General features: G+C 54.2%; 1 protein-coding gene across 1 annotated transcript in view; it reads left to right on the forward strand.

The window, feature by feature from the left end:
• Positions 1 to 19,145, forward strand: part of SFXN5 (sideroflexin 5) — a 109,907-nt gene that overhangs the window by 62,345 nt on the left and 28,417 nt on the right. Inside the window, exon 11 of the mRNA XM_014540919.1 lies at positions 11,105 to 11,195. Within this exon, the coding sequence (XP_014396405.1) occupies positions 11,105 to 11,195 (91 nt within the window). The remainder of the gene's footprint in view (positions 1 to 11,104; positions 11,196 to 19,145) is intronic.

A 19,145-nucleotide genomic window follows, 5' to 3' on the forward strand; every position in this document is an offset into this window, starting at 1 on the left:
CGGGAGGGCAGCCTTGCTCCTGTCTGGTCCTCTCTCGACCCGGCTGGGTGCTCTCCTGTGGCTGACTCCGGGGCAACCGTCACTTCACAACTTCGTTATTTTATTCATTAAGCAATAAATACATGCAACTGTAGGAGGGAAATTAGAAAATTCAAATAAAAAACATCCACATATAATAATCTTTTTGCGAAACCCAATTTCCTCATCCCCTCCCATGTCATTAAATAAATATCACAATTGTTCATGAAAAGGCATTGACCCAACATCTACTTCACTGTTCTCCTAAAGTCGGGATTGGGGCTCTTCTGAAATGGCCTCATTTACTCCACTCCCACGTAGACCAGATCATCTCCAAAGAGCTGTTGGGTGTGTGTGTGTGTGTGGGGGGGTGTCCCCATTTCATGACCAAGAGCGTTCTCCTTCCCTGAATCCTCATGTCTCATCCCAAAGCATTGCCAACTCTGCCCCGGGGGCTGGCCAGGAGGCTGCTAACCCACCTGCGACCTAGGTGAGACCATTTGGTTGGGGTCATACAGATTGGGGATCCCTGATTCTGTGGGGGTTGCTGGCCAAGGTCAGGGGCTCTTGTGAGAGACAGGAAGGGGCTCTGTCACCTCTTTCTTGCCGATGTCACCTCCTCTTCCCTTATAACAAGAGGAGCTGATGGCTCGGCCTCGTTTCGCAGCTTGAAAATCCCTTTCCCTCTCTGAGACTGAAGGGTGAGGTGGGGTGGCGAGCTGGAAGGAGAAGCCACGTGGGAGAATACTGAGTGGCTCTGGTTGGGGAGGGCTTGAGAGGAAGGATCACTGTCCTGGGGGACGTCCTCCTCCTGCGGGCCGGGGCCCAGGCCCTGCACCCCAGTCCTGCTGTCTCGCCCCAGGGGCCCTCAGTCCTCCCATCCCAACCACTTCCCAGGGCCAGAGGCAGCCCAGGTGTGGGGAGGAGATTCTGAGGCCCACGCCTCCCAGAGTTCCCAGGGACTTGGGGTCCTCCAGGGCTCTCAGAGGCAGGGTCTCACCCTAGGGCCTGGGGACCTCACCCTGGGCTGCCCTGGCCCCCAGGGGCTGTGCCTGTGCCTCCTCCCTCCTCCCCACCCAGCTGCAGAGACTTCGAAGAGGCTTTCCCCAACCACGCCAGCCCACACCGTTCTCCCCGCCACAAGTTCTAGAAACTTCTGTCCTTCACACGCGCTTGGCGATACCCCATGCCCTGTCCTCTCATTGTTCCACTGGATTACCAGTTAAAAGGGACGGCCCTGTGTCTTCTCCCCAGAGGGGGGCATGCAGCACCGCTCCATAAATACTTGTTAATTAGGCCGCTGATTGATTGCGGCCTCGGGAGGCCCCTCTCGCTCTGATCCGAGTCCCAGCAGCGGCGGCCCTCCGCCCGCCGTCTTCACACAGCGAGGGTCTAACTCCGGCAGATGGAGTGGAGTTTCTGACTTGGAAAATCTGCAGCTCGCTTGCTTCTCTTTTGTGTGTGTAAATCACAAAACCGCCGAAGAAAGAGGCTTTATTTTATTTTCCTTTCCCTTGTTCTCTGGAACCCCAGGCCCCGCGGCCTCATTAACTGATCTCTGCTTCAATTAGTGACAAATCCCCTCCCAGGGCGAGCCTGTTAGGAGGAGATGACCTGCAAACAAGTGTCAGGGCCCCGGTGGTTGGCCCAGCTCTGGCATTAATTAAAACGAGTCCCTACAAGCAGCCGCGTGGACGGGCTGTCAGGCCGAGGGCAGATCCCAGGGACCGGGACGAGCTGCAGTGGAGGCCAGGCCCCGGGAGTCCAGCCTCCTCTCTGGACCCTGCAGAGCCCTTTCCCTTCTCACGGGAGCCAGTGACCTTGGCCAGCACCCCCCAGATTCAGAGAGCCCCAGTTTGCATGCCCCGGAAGTGAAGTCTCATGCTGGTTGCAGGACCTCCAGTGTGGGGTTCGCAGCCTTTTGGTGAACCCTCTAAATGGCTCAGTGTCTGGCTTCTTGTTTGAGAATAAGTCTGCTGTCTGTCAACAAAGGAAGCCTCCATCGGCCCTCGCTGTGTGTTAGTCGGGAGTTGGTGTTGAGTCCTTGGTGGTCAGCCCCCCTGACCCGGCTGCATGAGGGCGACCCACTCAGTCCCTGAGGGGTGCATGTGTGTGTGCACTTTGCAGACACTGATGCAGATGCACAGACTGGTGTGTCCTGCAAGATGCCGAGAGGGAAAGCTGGGATGTTCTGTGATAAAACCAGAATTATAATGAAGGCAACCCCTTGGGTGTGGAACGCAGGCATGGGACCCCTTATTTACACAGGGCTGATGGTTACTGGACAGACCAGAGAGAGGCGGAGGCAGGGCTGTGAGTTCCACAGAGAGGGCACAGCGGGAGGAAACCAGAAAATGAGTGGCTATGATGTGCAGAGTGATGGTGACGAGGTGATGAGGTGATGAGGTGATGAAACAGGGGGACGAGCAGGGGGTCACGGAATTCTGTAGTGCCACGCCAGGAACCCCTGCCTGGGCACAGGACCATGGTGTTGCTGGGGGTGCAGGCAGAAGGGGGCTGGCAGGCCCAGCAGATGGACCGCCTTCATGGACGCAGGGTCTGGGACGAGAGTGGTCTTGGGGCTGAAGAGGAAGGCTCAGGGCTGACGTCCAGCCAGGAGCTGGTTGATGGAGCCAGAGTATGAGAGCTACTTCATGTCTGACCCTCAAACCCTCCCCCCCAGCCAGGTCTTAGCTGGCTGAGGACTTTCCCTTTTGGGGCAACACTGACCTCCATTTCCAAAGGGCCTGGGCCCTGGGGGTCATTTCGGTAGAGGATGTAGCAATGTCTGTTAACGTTTACTGCTAGACACTGGAGGATAAGGGGGATCCCTGGGCTGAACCCTGCCCCCTCTCGGTTCCCATTGCCTACTCCATGTCCCCATGATAGTCAGACAGGGAAGTAATCACAGTGGCTAACACTGATGGAATGCCAGGTGCTATGTCAGCGTCCATCTCCATTTTACAAATGAGGAAACTGAGACACAGGGGAAGTCAGTGGCAGAGCTGGGGTTCAAACCCAGGCTTACACACCATTCTCCTAACACGGGCCCTTCTCTTCCTGCTCCCCCGTGGTGTAAAGAGGCAGGAAAATCCAAGCAGTGTTCTCAGCTTCCAGGTTGAAGGAACTCACTGTGACCCCAGGTAGACAAGTCCCTCCCAGGGGCCCCGAGAACAGTGGGGACTGGAAGAAAATGTTTGAGAGGCTCTTTAGCGATACCAGGGTTAGACCCTCTGCTCACCTGTGTACTTGGCTCCCGGGCCTGTGTGTTCTGGCCAGAGTCAAGTCATCTGCATGCATTTGTCCCTCGTTCACAGGGTGCTCTGCCCCTGCAAGATGCACCTGGCTGGCTCTGGGGTCCAGGGTGCACCTCAGGTGTTCTCTGTGGTCAGGTGTGTTCTCTGTGGTCCAGGGTGTACCTCAGGCCTTGCTGTTCTTCTCTGGGCCTGACGGAGGGGCCGGCAGCCTGGGCATCCTGGGCCAGACTGTTGTCTTGCTGCTGTCACTAGGACTGGCTTCTGAGTCGAGGGCCCATCGCATGGACCCTGTGGCATAATCTGAAGTGTTCCAGAAGCCCACAGATGGCAACGCGGGCAGTGGGGGCTCTGACATGACTGTCAGCTCTGTATCTATTCTAGGGAGGACAGTGTGGTGTCCCCTCCTACGTGGAAGGGGTCTGATGGATTTGGTTTCCCAGCAGGTGGCCAGCAGGTCTCTGTGGGTTATGGTTCCGGGGTCAGGTCTGGTCAGTGTAACTAGCAAACAGGCCTCTCAGGCACAGCAGGAGCCCACTGCTGTTTTAACCTGTACCTGACGCTGACCCAGCCACGTGGCCCTTTGCTCCTGAGCCTGCTGCCATGCAACAGACCCGCTGGGGTTGCAGGCAAATTAGAGGGTCATGGGCCACTTTGTTACCAAGTTTATGCTACAGTGAGCGCCATCTGGTGGGAGGTTTTGGTACCTCAAAGAGTCTTTGACCTGCCCCAGCCAGTGCCCTCCAGCACCCACCACACTCCTGACCACTTGGTACGTTACTTTCCACCACCTGAGAGTGGATGCAGATTCTGACCTCAGGCCATCCCTCTTTCCAGGCATGCCCCCTCCTATTGTTCTCCAGGGGCCCCTGGACCCCCAATGGCAAGCTCCGTGAGTCCACAGAGCACTCTCTGCAGCCTGCTGAACCCTTCCTTCTAACCTGGCTGCATCCTACTCACCCCTCAGGGCTCAGTCAGGCATCTCCCTTCCAGAAGCCTCATGGCCTGAGGCCGCCCCTCCAGGACCCTCCTCCTGGTGGAGTGGATGAGCCGTCCACGCAGATGGACTTAGACCCGTGTGTGCAGCATCCAGCACTGGGAGAGCTGTCCGCTGAGGTGGACAGAGCAAGTCTCCTTGTGGCTCTTCCCTGTCCCCTCCTCTTTCAGAAATCATTCACTTGATATATCCTAGGAGCATTGATTAAGCACCTGCTCGTTTCACCAGGCAGGAGTTCAGTGAGGAATGAGAGAGACAGAGGCTCTGAGCCCAGTGCTCCGGGCCTATCAGGAGAGATGGATGTTTAGTAAAGAGTCCACAAGTAAAACCATTTCTGTGAAATTCCGTTTTTAAATCCTACACACGTATTACTTTGATTTACAACATTTTAAGAAGGTAAATAAACAGGTACTTGGAGACCACGATAGGTATAAGGAAGGAAGAGGTCCAGGGAAGGGCAGTGCTTGGAGGCCCTGGGGAGAGAGAGATCCGGGTGGGGCAGGGAAGGAGGGATGGAGAGAAAGAGAGAAAACTGGCTCATCAGAGGAGCAGGGGCAATGGTGAGGTGGCTGGAGCCTTGCAAGCAAGGCCAGGCCGTCCCGTGAAGCTGTGTGTGTGTATAATTGCAAAAAGAAGCCATGGAAAGGCTAATGCAAGTTGACATCCATATTTAGGAGGTCACTCTGGCTGTAAGCATGTCAAACTTGCGGCCCCATGGGTCGCATGCCTCGTTTGTTTGGCCCGCGTTAGCCTTTGTGTTTGACATGCTGGTGTAGTGGATTGGAGCGGGGCGAGAGGGGAAGCAGGGAGCTGAGCTAGAAGGTGGGCAGTCGTCTAGGGAGCCTGCTGCTTCGGCTAAGTGGTGGGAGCAGAGAGAGAGGAGCAGCCACGTGCCAGGCGTCCAGGAAATGGAACAGGTAGCTCTGCAGGACGGGCTGGATGTGGGGTGGAAGAGGCTCTTCTCGGGGAAGAAGCCTAGGTCTCCAGCATGAGGAGTGAGCTGGGAATGGGAGAGGAACCGGCGTGGGTGAGGAAGAGCAAGGCAACCTTCCTCTGGGGTCCACAAGTAAAACCATTTCTGTGAAATTCCGTTTTTAAATCCTACACACGTATTACTTTGATTTACAACATTTTAAGAAGGTAAATAAACAGGTACTTGGAGACCACGATAGGTATAAGGAAGGAAGAGGTCCAGGGAAGGGCAGTGCTTGGAGGCCCTGGGGAGAGAGAGATCCGGGTGGGGCAGGGAAGGAGGGATGGAGAGAAAGAGAGAAAACTGGCTCATCAGAGGAGCAGGGGCAATGGTGAGGTGGCTGGAGCCTTGCAAGCAAGGCCAGGCCGTCCCGTGAAGCTGTGTGTGTGTATAATTGCAAAAAGAAGCCATGGAAAGGCTAATGCAAGTTGACATCCATATTTAGGAGGTCACTCTGGCTGTAAGCATGTCAAACTTGCGGCCCATGGGTCGCATGCCTCGTTTGTTTGGCCCGCGTTAGCCTTTGTGTTTGACATGCTGGTGTAGTGGATTGGAGCGGGGCGAGAGGGGAAGCAGGGAGCTGAGCTAGAAGGTGGGCAGTCGTCTAGGGAGCCTGCTGCTTCGGCTAAGTGGTGGGAGCAGAGAGAGAGGAGCAGCCACGTGCCAGGCGTCCAGGAAATGGAACAGGTAGCTCTGCAGGACGGGCTGGATGTGGGGTGGAAGAGGCTCTTCTCGGGGAAGAAGCCTAGGTCTCCAGCATGAGGAGTGAGCTGGGAATGGGAGAGGAACTGGCGTGGGTGAGGAAGAGCAAGGTAACCTTCCTCTGGGGTGTGTGAAGGTGGAATTCCTGAAGCCCCTTGGAACAGAGGCATCCCATGGGGATCAGATGTATGGGCTGGAGGAGAGGACACAGGCTGGGTGAGAGAAGGCTGCATGCATTGCTCAAGCCCCAGCCGGTGTTCCCTGCTGGCCTTGAACTTAGGCTTATGTTGGCCTGGGCAAGGCCCTGATGGGGTGGGGCAGGGAAGGAGGAATGTGTGAAGGAGGGGTGTGTGAAGGTGGAATGCCTGAAGCCCCTTGGAACGGAGGCATCCCATGGGGATCAGATGTATGGGCTGGAGGAGAGGACACAGGCTGGGTGAGAGAAGGCTGCATGCATTGCTCAAGCCCCAGCCGGTGTTCCCTGCTGGCTTTGACCTTAGGCTTATGTTGGCCTGGGCAAGGCCCTGATACTTAAGGAGCCAGCTAATAGCCACATAGCTCATGACATTGAAGGTCTGTGTCATGGGGCTCCCACCCCACCCCAGGTCTTGGTGCTGGTCAGTCCCCACTGTGGGGATTGCCAGGAAGCCAGTCTTCCCTCTTCTTGCTCTGCTCCCGCCAGTTGCCATGGCAAAGCCACCAGCCCGAGAGCGGGAGCTTGGCGAGAAGTGGCCAGAGAAGGCCCACTGCTTCCTCAGGCCTTTGCTGATGTCCTGCTTCTGGCTTCTCCCAGGATCCCCGGCTGCTGGCCACATGCGAATTCTTGTGCAAAACCCACACCCTGTTTGTTTTCCCCTCCGCCCAAATGGAGGCCCTGTTTGGTTAATTTCTTCTTGGTGGCTTATTTGGAGGCTGTTAAAACAGACCCGAGGGGACCCTCAGCAGCGATGGTTCCATATCTCATTATCTTTCCCAAACCCGATTATTAGCTCAGATTTTTCTGATCGCTAGCTGCTGTTCGTGATGAGTTGTGTGCCATTAATGCCAGCTGGTTCCCTTAAACAGGACCCACCATGCCAGGGAAAACGAGCTGGCATTCAGAGCCACCAGCCACTTGGCTTTTTAATTTTAATGGGCTCCACCAAATGTTCCAGGCCAAAGGGCCCCGAGAAACCAGAACAGACGGGCTCCCAACCCCCGGTCTGCAGCCCACCCTGGCTCTCTCCTGGGCTGTGGCCATCCTCGCTGCTGGGACCGTAGGGCCTGTGTTGGGGGCTGTAGGAGCAGAGGGGGTGAGTGGCCACTTGCCTTCCCTGTGTTCATGCCTGTCTGCCACCCGCCCATTATCGGTGCCCAGGAAGGAGCCCAGGCCTTCTCCCAGCTATGCCGGTCCCCAGCCCCTTTCCTGGGCATGAGCCTGTTGGCCATGCTCTCAGAAACGTGTGTGTGTGTGTGTGTGTGTGTGTGTGTGTGTGTGTGTGTGTGTGTGTCTTACCCGGTCTGTGTTGGGGAGACTCCCGTTGGCTTCGGGGAAGGGAAGGCTGGAAGGGACCTGGGCCCTGGCATGGCTCTCTCTCCTTTCCTCCTCTCCACCCTGGGCTCCCATGTGGGGTGCGGGAGACAGGCTGGGCCAGTCACTCTGGACTGTGCTGTCCTAGCCAGGGAGGGGAAGGCTTGAGGGTAGGAGGCAAATCTGAATGTTGCTACAACTGAGGCCCCTATTCCTCCTGCCCTGGACCATACCCCAGCCCTGCCTGCCCGCAAGCTCCCTGCTGGCTTCTTGGAGGGCTCCTGCTCCCCACTCCTCTCACACTCTGCCTCGGTCCAAATGAATGTGAGCGTTTTGAACCCAGACCTTCTGATTTCTGGTTTGGGGTGGGGAGTCCAAGAGCTCTGCCTTCCCCCTTCCACTCCTCGGGACCCCAGCCCCAAGCTTGTCTTTCCAGGGGGGCTTTACTGAGTAAACAGCCAGTATAAATGGCATGTCAGGTATTAAAGCACTCCTCATTGAGGTGCGAGACAATTGGAAATTAAATAGCACAGTGGTTAGAAACACAGCTTTGGAATTAGCAGTCCCCGGGTTCAATCCTAGCTTCACTTGCCTCCTTGGACAAAATTAGTTAACCTCTCTGAGCCTGAACCTGTCTGAACTTCTCCGAATCTGTAAGGAGGGGTAACGCCCTATCTAAAAGCCTTGAAGTGGGGCCCTAGCCAGTTTGGCTCAGTGGATAAGAGCATCAGCCCCCAGACTGAAGGGTCCCAAGTTCAATTCAGATCAAGGGCACATACCTCAGTTGCAGTCTCGATCTGCCTCCTAATAGCTGTCTGTCCTTGGAAAAAATTACTTAACCTCTCTGAACCTGAATCTGTCTGAACTTCTCTGAATCTGTAAGGAGGGGTAACGCCCTATCTAAAAGCCTTGTAGTGGGGCCCTAGCTGGTTTGGTTTAGTGGATAGAGCGTCAGCCCCTGGACTGAAGGGTCCCAAGTTCAATTCAGATCAAGGGCACATACCTCAGTTGCAGTCTCGATCCCCAGCCCTGGTCAGGGCCCATGCAGGAGGCAACCAATTGGTGTGTCTCTCCACATTGATTTGTCTCTCTCTCTCTCTCTTTCTCCTCCTCCTCCTCCTCCTCCTCCCATCCCTCCCTTCCACTCTCTCTAAAATCCCAGACTGAAGGGTCCCAAGTTCAATTCAGATCAAGGGCACATACCTCAGTTGCAGTCTCGATCCCCAGCCCTGGTCAGGGCCCATGCAGGAGGCAACCAATTGGTGTGTCTCTCCACATTGATTTGTCTCTCTCTCTCTCTCTTTCTCCTCCTCCTCCTCCTCCTCCTCCCATCCCTCCCTTCCACTCTCTCTAAAATATCAATGGGAAAATATCCTCAGGTGAGGATTAACAACAACAACAAATAAAAAAAATAAAAGCCTTGTAGTGGGGTTTAGTTGAGATATTTCATGTGAGGTGAGTGGCCGGGCATCGCCCCATACCCTCCACACTTTCCCTCTCTGCATTCTATAGGAACATATTCCCTGGTATTTCGGGGCGGGGGCGGGGGGAGGGCACCATTTGAGTCACAGAATTGACAGTCACTGGCTGCTGGGAGCTGGGACAACTGGGCTTGATGAGGTCCATCTCGGGCAGGGGCAGCCCTGAAGCAGGGCATCAGAGCCCAGTGTATGTGGCAGCTCCCGGGCTGCTCCGCCGCCCACCAAAATGTGTCCAGGCTGCCATGCCTCCCAGCATCCCAGCATCCCTTGAACAAGCCGAGGACAAGGACTGGACTCTGAGCACCCAGGAGCCCAGGCTGGGCTTTTGCCTGGCAGCCCTCTGGCTCTGTGGGGCCCTGGGCCAGCCGAGGGCTGGCTGGCTGGCACTTGCTGTCTTCCTGGGTCCCTGGACCGTCTCGGCCGTGCCCTGCTTTGACTGCTGCAGGCACCCAGCAGCCCTGGAGGCCTCCCAAGGCTAAGCACCTTCCCCAACAATGCAGGAGGTTGAAGCCAGGGCCAGGGCTGCGGGTGCAGGTGGTCTGCTGAGCCAATAGGTGTGCCAGACCAGAGCAGGCAGCCCTAGGACTCCTCCCCGCCCCTGCCTCAGGCCAGGAATAACCCACAGGGCAGGGCTGGCTCTGGCCTCCGTTGGGGAGCAGAGGCCTCTGCACACCTGTCTCCTGGCCACATGCATCTTGCTTTCTCTCTCCCCATGCCTGTGCCTATGCTGTTTTCCCCACCCAAAGGCCCTGTTCCTCTGCCTGGACTACCTTCCCTCCTTCCCTCCTTCCCTCCTCTTCCCGTGGCTGATCACCCATTCATCTCTCTAGGTTCCTGGGTTTCATCCTCAGTCACTGTGTACTCAGCGTGCACTACGTGCCATCCACCGCCTTAAGTGCTGGGCATACGAAGATGAAAAAGACACGGTGCCTTCCTCCCAGCCTGGCGGGGACATCACACCCGTGAGCGGCATTCTGAGTGCTGGGAAGGAGGGACTCGTGATGTGCAGGGCAGGGACTTCCTGCCAGGGAGAGGCGACATCATTTTTATGGAGCTTAGTTTATTGAGGACTCTTACACGAAACACTTATATACATTCTCCTAACAGCCCTGGGATGCTGTAGATGTTGTCCCTTTTTACAGACAAGGAAACTGAGGCAAGGCTTAAGAGACTTTACGACTAAGGGTTTAAAGCTCATTTACTCCCACTGTAGTAAGTGACACTGGAGGTGGAGATCGGAGGTGGGCCATAAAAGAGCAGGTGTGGACTGTGTAGAGGAAGGAAGGCATCCCTGGCATAGGGACCAGCATGTGCAAAGGCCCTGAGGCCAGGAGTCTCATGCAGCATCGGATAAGCAGTAACCTGCACTCACAGAAGGAGAACATGGGTGGCTGGGGGAGTGGGGAGTTGAGGTCATGGAGGCCAAGACTGCTGCATGGAGATGGTACCTTCTTGCACAGATCGTGGGGAGGAGTGGGTGGTGGTGAATGTGATTGGACCTGTGTTCTAGAAAGACGAAGGGCAGCATGGGGATGAACTGGAGTGGGGAGAGCCCAAGGCGAAGGCCAGGGGTCTCTGGTGTCCTGAGCCGGGTGAGGGGAGCTGGGGTCTGAGTGAAGACAAGCAGGGAGCCCAGGATGTCCACTGAAACCCCCCCTCTGCACCCCTGCCCTGCCCTGGGCTGCTCTGCTTGGCTCTGCAGGCACCTGTGGGCAGGTGCATGGATCTCACTCTCCTGAGACCTCATGGTCTGGCCAGGCCCGTGCCTGGGCTCACAGCGGAGCCTCAGAAATGTGGTGCTTAGAGACTGGGAATAAGGGGGTCCTACACTACATTTATTTGCAACAGAAACCACCCCACCTTCACTTTTCCCCTCCTCAGAGAGGCCGTGTGTGTATGTGTGCGTGTATGTGTATGTGTATGTGTGTATATGTGTGTGTGTGTGTGTGCGCGCGCGCGCACATGCTTTACCTCTCTCCTTCCCTAGGAGCTGGTTACCTGGGATGACAGGGCAGTGATGCTTTAAACAGCCGCACTGCAGTTCTGCAATTGAGGGTCTGGGGGACAGCTGCAGGGGAAGATGGCGCCCCTCACTCTCCCCCCAGCCTGCCCCCTTCCTCCCTCAGGCGGCTGTAGCACCGTGCACTTTTTCTGTTTTCTCTTTCCAAGGTGGGCCTTAATGTCTTGGTTCAGAAAGCCAACAAGTTCACCCCGGCCACCCGCCTTCTCGTCCAGAGATTTGTGCCCTTCCCCGCTGTAGGTAAGACCTGCACAGTGCTGAGCATCTGCATGTGTGTGCGTGTGCATGTGCGTGTGCGTGCACACATACGTGTGCATGGGCATGTGGGCTCTCAGGGCTCTCAGGAGCGGGTCAGCAGCTCTACACTCTCCTGACATGGGGTGGGGGGTGTTTCTTCACAGGGACAACTGGAACAGAACATATGTAGATAGAGAAAAAGTGACAGGGGCCAGGCTGACTAGCTCTGTCCAAAATTCTACACAGGGATTCTTAACCTGGGCCCCCAGGCCCCCGAAGGGTCAGAAGATAGAAGGCAGTGGATCCCATGAACTTGGTGGGGGAAGAATTTATACTAACCTCTAGCTGAAATGTAACGTTTCCTTCCGTTATGAATGTAGGCAGCAAACCACAGTAATAAGCAGGTCGGGTGACTGTCACCAATAGAAATCACAGATGTCCCCACATCTCATCACAGTTACAGAGATCTTAAAATATTGCTCAAAATTAATACCAACAGATCCACTGGTCGATCTTGTTTTTAATTCATTAGTTAAAAAGCAGATCTATTCCTGTATCACAATTTTTAAAGTATTTTGATAACATTTCGATATGATTCCTTTGTGGTCCTATGTATTTTGTTTTATGCAGTTAGACACATTGTTTGGAGAGAGGTACATGGGCCTTACCAGACTGTCCCCGGTTCCTGACACAAAGCTCCCACTAGGCTAGTGTTCCTTGGGTATTGTGGACCTGTTAGGTTTCAGAGCCCCCACGCACCTTCGGGTAATTGTGGGTGCATGAGTGTGTGTAGAGGGGATCTCGCCTGCCTGCAGCCGAGTCCTTGCTGGTCTTGGCGCCTCTGAGCTCACAACAGATGCCCCAGGCCTGGACCCGGAATCCCTCAAAGCCCAGCCTGGCTCTTAAGAAGCCCACGCCTGGTTTGGGAGGAGGACACCACAGCGGGAAGTTTTTTAAAAATTAAAAAGAAATTAACAACATCGAAAGAAACCTGGGGCAGTCCGTGATTAGTAATCAAAAGAGGAGTATAAGCCAGTGTTTGAACCATGACACTGAGTTCCCCATCTGAGGCCAGAGGACAAAGATGGGGGCCAGCCCAAGGGCGCGGGGTCCTGCGCTGTCCTTGGTGCCAAGGCTCCGTCTAAAGAGCTGGGAGTCAGACCCAAGTTCATGGCCCAGACCCTGCTCTCCTCCTCCAGAGCTCAGTTTCCCCATCTGTACAATGGGCACCAGTACTTACCTTTCTACAGGCCAGAGCTGTGGGAGGATCAAATGAGACCACAACCAGACTCCCCTCCTAGGAGAATGCTTGGAACCACCTGAAAAGCTCCCGGGAGATCATTCCTGGGCAGCCCCACCTCCTCGATGGCCCAGAGGCTAATGAACTCCCAGGACCAACCTGCTCGATGAGCCTCGGCCAACCCAGATAATTGCTATAGCAACTCTACACTTTTAATGAACCCTCAGCTATTTCTAGTGCGGGCCATTAATGGAATAACTCTTTAGATCTGACTTTGTTAAGGGGCCTAATTGAGTGAACACGGCTGCTGTTCTTGGGGTCCTTGACATCCTGGGCTGGAGGGTTAGGTACAGCCCGAGAAGGCGGCAGCTCTCAGCCGCACTGGACTGGATCTGGGACTCGGCTGAGATGTAATCTGTCCTTGAGCCAAGCTCCAGACAAGGACTCCGCCCGGGGCCCATTCCAGCCCTGCTCTACTGGCCATCTTGCTGTGTGACCTTGGGGGTGGTCTTCACCTCTGTGAGGCTCCTGAAAGCAGGAGGAGGGTCCCTGCTCTCAGGGTTGACCCTTTCTGTCTTCCCCACCTGAGACTTTCTGTCTCTATTTGGGCTCCAGCTTGATTACTCTCCTGCCTTCTTGTTGGGGAGGAGCCTACAGCCCCTCGCACACGTGCAGCCACCCGCGAGGGGCCTCTCGTTCCTGTGTATCCCTGGCCAGTTGCACAGGTTTGCACTCTGTGTGGTTTGCAGCCCTGAGAGTCCTAGGTTGCCAAGATCTGGAGAGAAGCAGGCCCTTCCTGGCCCCTTCCTCAGGCCCAGTGCCCAAGTCCTGGCTGTGGACCTGCCTGTCTTCCACCGCCTGCCCAGTCTCTTCTCCCCCACATTCAATGCCCAAGTCCTGGCTGTGGACCTGCCTGCCTTCCACCGCCTGCCTTCCACCGCCTGCCCAGTCTCTTCTCCCCCACATTCAAGCTTCCAGCTCTCTGGCCCCCAATGCCCATCCCAGGCCCAACTGCAAATAGGCTCTAGCTGACTCCCCTGGTCATTGCTGACACATGGTAGTGGGCATGCCTCTCACTCTCCAGGGGCTCAAAATTCCCTTGGTCCTCTCAGGCCACCATCTAGTCCGTGCATGTGGCCTCCCTCCACCTTATCCCAGGGGCCTCTGGCCAGGACAGAGCATCTCTAAGCTTTCCATGGCACGCTGGTCCTACCAGCTGTTCACCCCTGCTTTCCACGGCAGGCTGGGCCAGACTGGGATGGGCCACAGCTAAGACCACTGAGAAGATGGCTCAGGACTTGCTTTACCTTGTAGAGCAGTGGTTCTCAACCTTCTGGCCCTTTAAATACAGTTCCTCATGTTGTGACCCAAATGCATGTGGCCTCCCTCCACCTTAACCCAGGGACCTCTGGCCAGGACAGAGCATCTCTAAGCTTTCCACGGCTGCTGGTCCCACCAGCTGTTCACCTCTGCTTTCCACGGCAGGCTGGGCCAGACTGGGATGGGCCACAGCTAAGACCACTGAGAAGATGGCTCAGGACTTGCTTTACCTTGTAGAGCAGTGGTTCTCAACCTTCTGGCCCTTTAAATACAGTTCCTCATGTTGTGACCCAACCATAAAATTATTTTCGTTGCTACTTCATAACTGTAATGTTGCTACTGTTATGAATCGTAATGTAAATATCTGATATGCAGGATGGTCTTAGGCGACCCCTGTGAAAGGGTCGTTTGACTGCCAAGGGGGTCATGACCCACAGGTTGAGAACCGCTGTTGTAGAGGGTTCTTTGCCCCTTTGGAGGCCTGGCCGGGTGGGGAGACAGGACTCACAGAGCTGTGAGTGCACACGGGAAGTGACGGATTGAGCTCTGGTTGCTGGGATGTGTGTGTAGGAGGATGGAACAAAAGGGAGTCTTCAGGGTGAGGGGGGGTCCTGAAGGGGCTTCGGGGCACTGTGCTCAGAGGCCACCTCCCACTCTGTCCCTCCTGGGCAGGCTGGAAACTCGGGCTCTGGGGAACCAGGAGACTCCCGGGGGTCAGTTGCTTCTTCCCACCGCTCTGTCCAGCTCCTCCCTGGGCTCCTGCCCCGGGCTGAGGTCTGGGAGGCAGGAGGACTGCTCTCTGCACTGAGACCCATGTGCTGCCCAGGAGAGAGGCCTGAGACCCCTGGCCCAGGACACCTGGCTCGCGCCTGACTGCCACTCCTACCCCTCTCTGGCCTCGGACCAGGTCCTATTTCAGCCCCTTTCTGCTGAGACCACTGGGACTGCAGGCCTCCCCTGGGTTTGTAAAGCCCAGTATTCCTGGGGCTCCACAGCTCTCCCCATTTCCCCCAGCCGGCCTCTGTTCCCCTCAACTCTCCTCATTCTCTCTCTGGGAGGACCCTCGGGCAGAGGGAGCCATCCCATCTTACAGAAGAAGAAACCAGTTCAGACTCACTGAACTGATCCTGACCTGGCCACAGCCCAGGCTGCTCCAGCCACTCGAATAACCTTCACTGCAATAGCTGAGAGACTGAGGGGCGGGGTCCAGAGGCCGGCTGTTCCGTGTCCCACCAGGAGCACCTCCAGTTTCACCCCTGGTTTTTCAGCCGGGGTTGTGTGTGTGCGTGTGCACGTGTGTGTGCGTGTGCACGTGTGTATGTGTGTGCGTGTGTGTGTGTGTGGTGTACGTGGGGAGCCACAAGGACACTCCCTGCAGCCTCTCCCCCGAGGTGGTTTCAGAGCCGTGCTGGGCCCTGGTCTAGAACAGCAATCATGTGGGAAATCTCGTTTCTATTTATACATGGACATGTTAGGAAAGACGGTGTGTGCTGGCATCGGAATCGATTGGGGACTGGTAATTAATTTGTTTAGACCTTAATTAATTCTCCAGTTCTTTCTTATTTGTGGACTGTCACGCTTAATTGTGTTCAGGAGCTCGAGCTTGGAGCAGGCCCTCCATTAATTGACGTGAGGTGGAAGTTAATGGTTTGGGGAGCTGGGCAAACAGTGTAATTAAAGGTCAATGGAGGAGGCATCGGAAAAATACAAACCTCCAGGTCCAGCCACCAGGCTCCACGCGCTGAGTCCATTCCCGCGGAGGCAGGCCCCACAGCAGCCTTCACGGGGGGCCTTGGGTGGGGGCTGGGAGCAGTGGCCAGCAAGAGGAGGTCCAGCTGGTGCCATGATGGGGCACTGGTGAGAGGAGTAGATGCACCTTGTCAGGGATGGGCAGGGCAGGGGCTTTGGAGACCCCAGGGGTCACCTGGCAAGCATAGCCGTGTACTCAGGCTCTTGTATGTATGTGTGTAGGTGGCAGGGCAGGGAGCTCTGAAGGTCACCCCCAGACTGCCTGGTTGAATCCATGCCAAGCAGGGGACAAGCAGGGCCCGGTGCTCATAAAGACCCCCATGTGGGCTCTGAGCTCCCCATGGGGAGGCCCGAGCCTCAGCACCCGCCCGCCGACTCCCTGCAGAGGGAGTAACCTTCCCGCATGGACCAGAAATGCCAGCCTTGGCATCTCTTTGCCAGGAAGTGACTTTTCCCTGTGCTGTCTACGGCTCTCCACAGTGGCTGCACCAGTCTGCATTCCCACCAACAGTGCATGCGGGTGCCCTTTTCTCCTCATCCTCTCCAGCACTTGTCGTTTGTTGATTTGTTGATGATAGCCATTCTGACAGGTGTGAGGTGATACTTCATTATGCTTTGAATTTGCATTTCTCTGATGATTATCAATGACATTGGGCATCTGTACAGAGGAATGTATTACTTTACAAAGGTCGAGTCCTGGGTGAAGCATCCAGGGCCCTTCCTTCCACTTCTCTGTCGGTGGCTTCAGCTTCAGGGTAGCTCCCTGAAGATGGCACCAGCAATTCCAAAGGTCACATCCAGACCCACCAGTGCCCAGAGGACAGGAGTCTTTTCCTAGAAGTCCCCTGCCACCATCCCTCATTGGCTAGGACCAATCACATGTTCTTTCCTAACCAATTACTGTCAAGGACGGGATTATTACAATTAATTTAGACTAATCGTTTGGGGTTAGAATAGCTTTTGAGTCAGTCATCGTGACTCTCCATAGAGTAATATTGGTAGCTCTTTGTCACATATAATAAATACATTTTCCCATTTCTCATCACATAGCTTATGGAATAGATATTGAATGCCACACTATTCTAAGATGCCTCTCTTATAGGAGGCATTAATACAATAGCCATTGAGAAGAGGAGAGGGCTGTAGTTCTTGTTCATTTGAAGGAATAAATAAGCATTCACTACATGTTCAATCCAAGTCACTTTCTTCAGCACCACAGAGTTTGAGTCTCAGCCTTCTCCACATCTTCCAGGGGCCGAAGGGTCAAGATTAGAGGTAGGGATTACGAGAGGCAATGGTGGTTGTGATGCTGTTCAGCAACCAATGTCCAAAAGAGATGTTGTAATTTCAAAGCATACAAAAGAATATTGGGGATTTTTTATCTGCAGTTCCTATTTGGTTATACTTGCAGTTTCATTTTCCCCCCTTTACTTGCAGGAAAAAGATTCCTGAAGTTCATCAGCTTCCTTAGGTAGTTTCTGACATATAGATGCCTAAGTGTCGGACCCATGAATAGGTCTCTGCTGGCTTTCAAACTTTTATGATCTACTTCAAGAAGTTTGGCTCTTTCTTTTCAATGTTTAAACAAGTAACGCATGATTCTATTCTCACTGTAAAAATGCAAACAGTGTAGAAAAATTTAGGGTAAAAAGTGGAAGTCCTGCGACACCCCCTAATTCCTAAATTTAGTTTCCTTCCCCAAGGAGACCACTCTGCGGTGTGAAGCTTCCCAAACCTCACTTGTGGGTTTCTGTGCACACAGATGTGTGTATACCAATTACAAGGCTTTGCATTCCGTAAACCATTCTGTACAGACTCGGTAGCTCTTTTCATATAGTTTGTTTTGGAGAGCTTCCCATGTAGACTCCGTAAATGGTGGACATTTAGGTTGTTTCTAATTATTTGCTCTTACAAACAGTGCTATAATTAACATCCTTGTAAATGTCTCTTTGTACATATGGGCAAGCATTTCTTTAGGGTAGCTATCTATGGTTTGGCAATTTCTGCTGCCTTTAATTGCATTGCCTGGTATCTGGCAGACGATCTTCCGCATGTACAATAACTTTTTGCGTCCGCGCTCCATTATAGTGTAAGTTTTAAAAAGAAGTTCTAGGCGACAATTAGGGATCTAAGTTTAAGTTCAAATTCTGTGTGGATCGCTGTAAGCAACTGAGGTGACGCTTAAATGAACAGATACACACGGCTAAGTTCACCCACGCCCGGGGAAGTTGTGATGGGGAGCAGATAAGATCCCCCTCCTTCAAACACCCATTGTAAGGTATATCATGATTTTGCAAGCATTAAAATATGAGAAAAATGCATCTTGGGATAGAGGAGTTATGGTGTTTTGTTTTCCCTAAGTGAATAGATAGCCTATTGCTTCACCCCCATACTTGAAGAGTCCTTCCCTTGTGAGTTGATACAATTGCTTTACTACTAACTCATCCTCCCTTCCCTCCCCCGCCACAGGTGGATGTGTCTCTGCACTATTAGTCTTTTTTTTCTTGTTGTTAATCCTCACCTGAGGATATTTTTTTTCCATTGATTTATTTTAGAGAGAGTGGGAGGGGAGAGGGGGGAAAGGGAGAGCGAGAGAGAGAAACATCAATGTGAGAGAGACATATCGATTGGTTGCCTCCTGCACACGCCCCCACCGGGGCGAGGATTGAACCTGCAACCCAGGTGCTTGCCCTTGACAGGAAATTGAACCCGAAACCCTTGGGTGCTCCGGCCGATGCTCTAACCACTCAGACACACCAGCCAGGGCTGGACAATTACCTTTTGATCCATGCGTCTGTTCCTATGTGTCGGTGGTAGTTCAGGGGGCAAGCTCTCCTGTAGTCTTATTTTTGAGAACTTTCTTGCACATTTGTCTTCCGTCTGCTGCTCTTCCTTCTTCCCACACTGTCCCTTTTACACGGGGCACTTCGTAGCTGTTCACACCCGGCATGATGGTGCATCGCGACGGGTCTGATGTGCGAACATCTGCAGCAGTCAAGACCACACTTTCCTCAGGACTTGACACGGAGCTTGCACCAGCACGCAGCGATCTCTCATTCTCTCTCTCAGCCCGTGACATCTCCCAGCATCGCTGCTCCAACATCAGTTATGCCTGAGTCTTGAATGGTGTCAATCCGAGTTGAAAATGTGCCAACTTCCTTAGCATTATCACTAACAGACTGTTTAATTAACCTGTGCTACTGTCAATCGTCGATCTTGCCGGTGTGCTAGAGAGGAGACCCGTGGCCACCCATGGTTGGCCTTGGTCTTGGTTTCTCTCTCTCTCTTTTCCATTCGCTATTCCCTTGCGGCTCTCAGTGTTCGTGACTCAGGAGCTGGACTGGCCAGGAACCGATGGGAGGGACCAGGGATGGCTTGGAAGGAAGACGGCAGAACTGAATGTTCTGGGTGAGATCATGGAAATGAAATGACTGAAACAGGCCAGCAATCCCCCTGCTCAATGGTGATAGCAGCTAACCTGTGCATACAGCAGGTGCCCAATAAATGGACAACCAGTATACACAGTCAACAGGAGAAATGACGGTGCATGTGCCATTTGAGTAGGCAGTGAGGATGGGGGTGTTCCAAGGGAGGAGCCTGGGGGTTGCCCTCATTCTGAGGTGGCTTTTAGGGTTTTCACTGCC

The sequence above is a fragment of the Myotis brandtii genome, unplaced genomic scaffold (assembly GCF_000412655.1).
Source record: "Myotis brandtii unplaced genomic scaffold, ASM41265v1 scaffold251, whole genome shotgun sequence".
In the NCBI taxonomy this organism is placed as follows: Eukaryota; Metazoa; Chordata; class Mammalia; order Chiroptera; family Vespertilionidae; genus Myotis; species Myotis brandtii.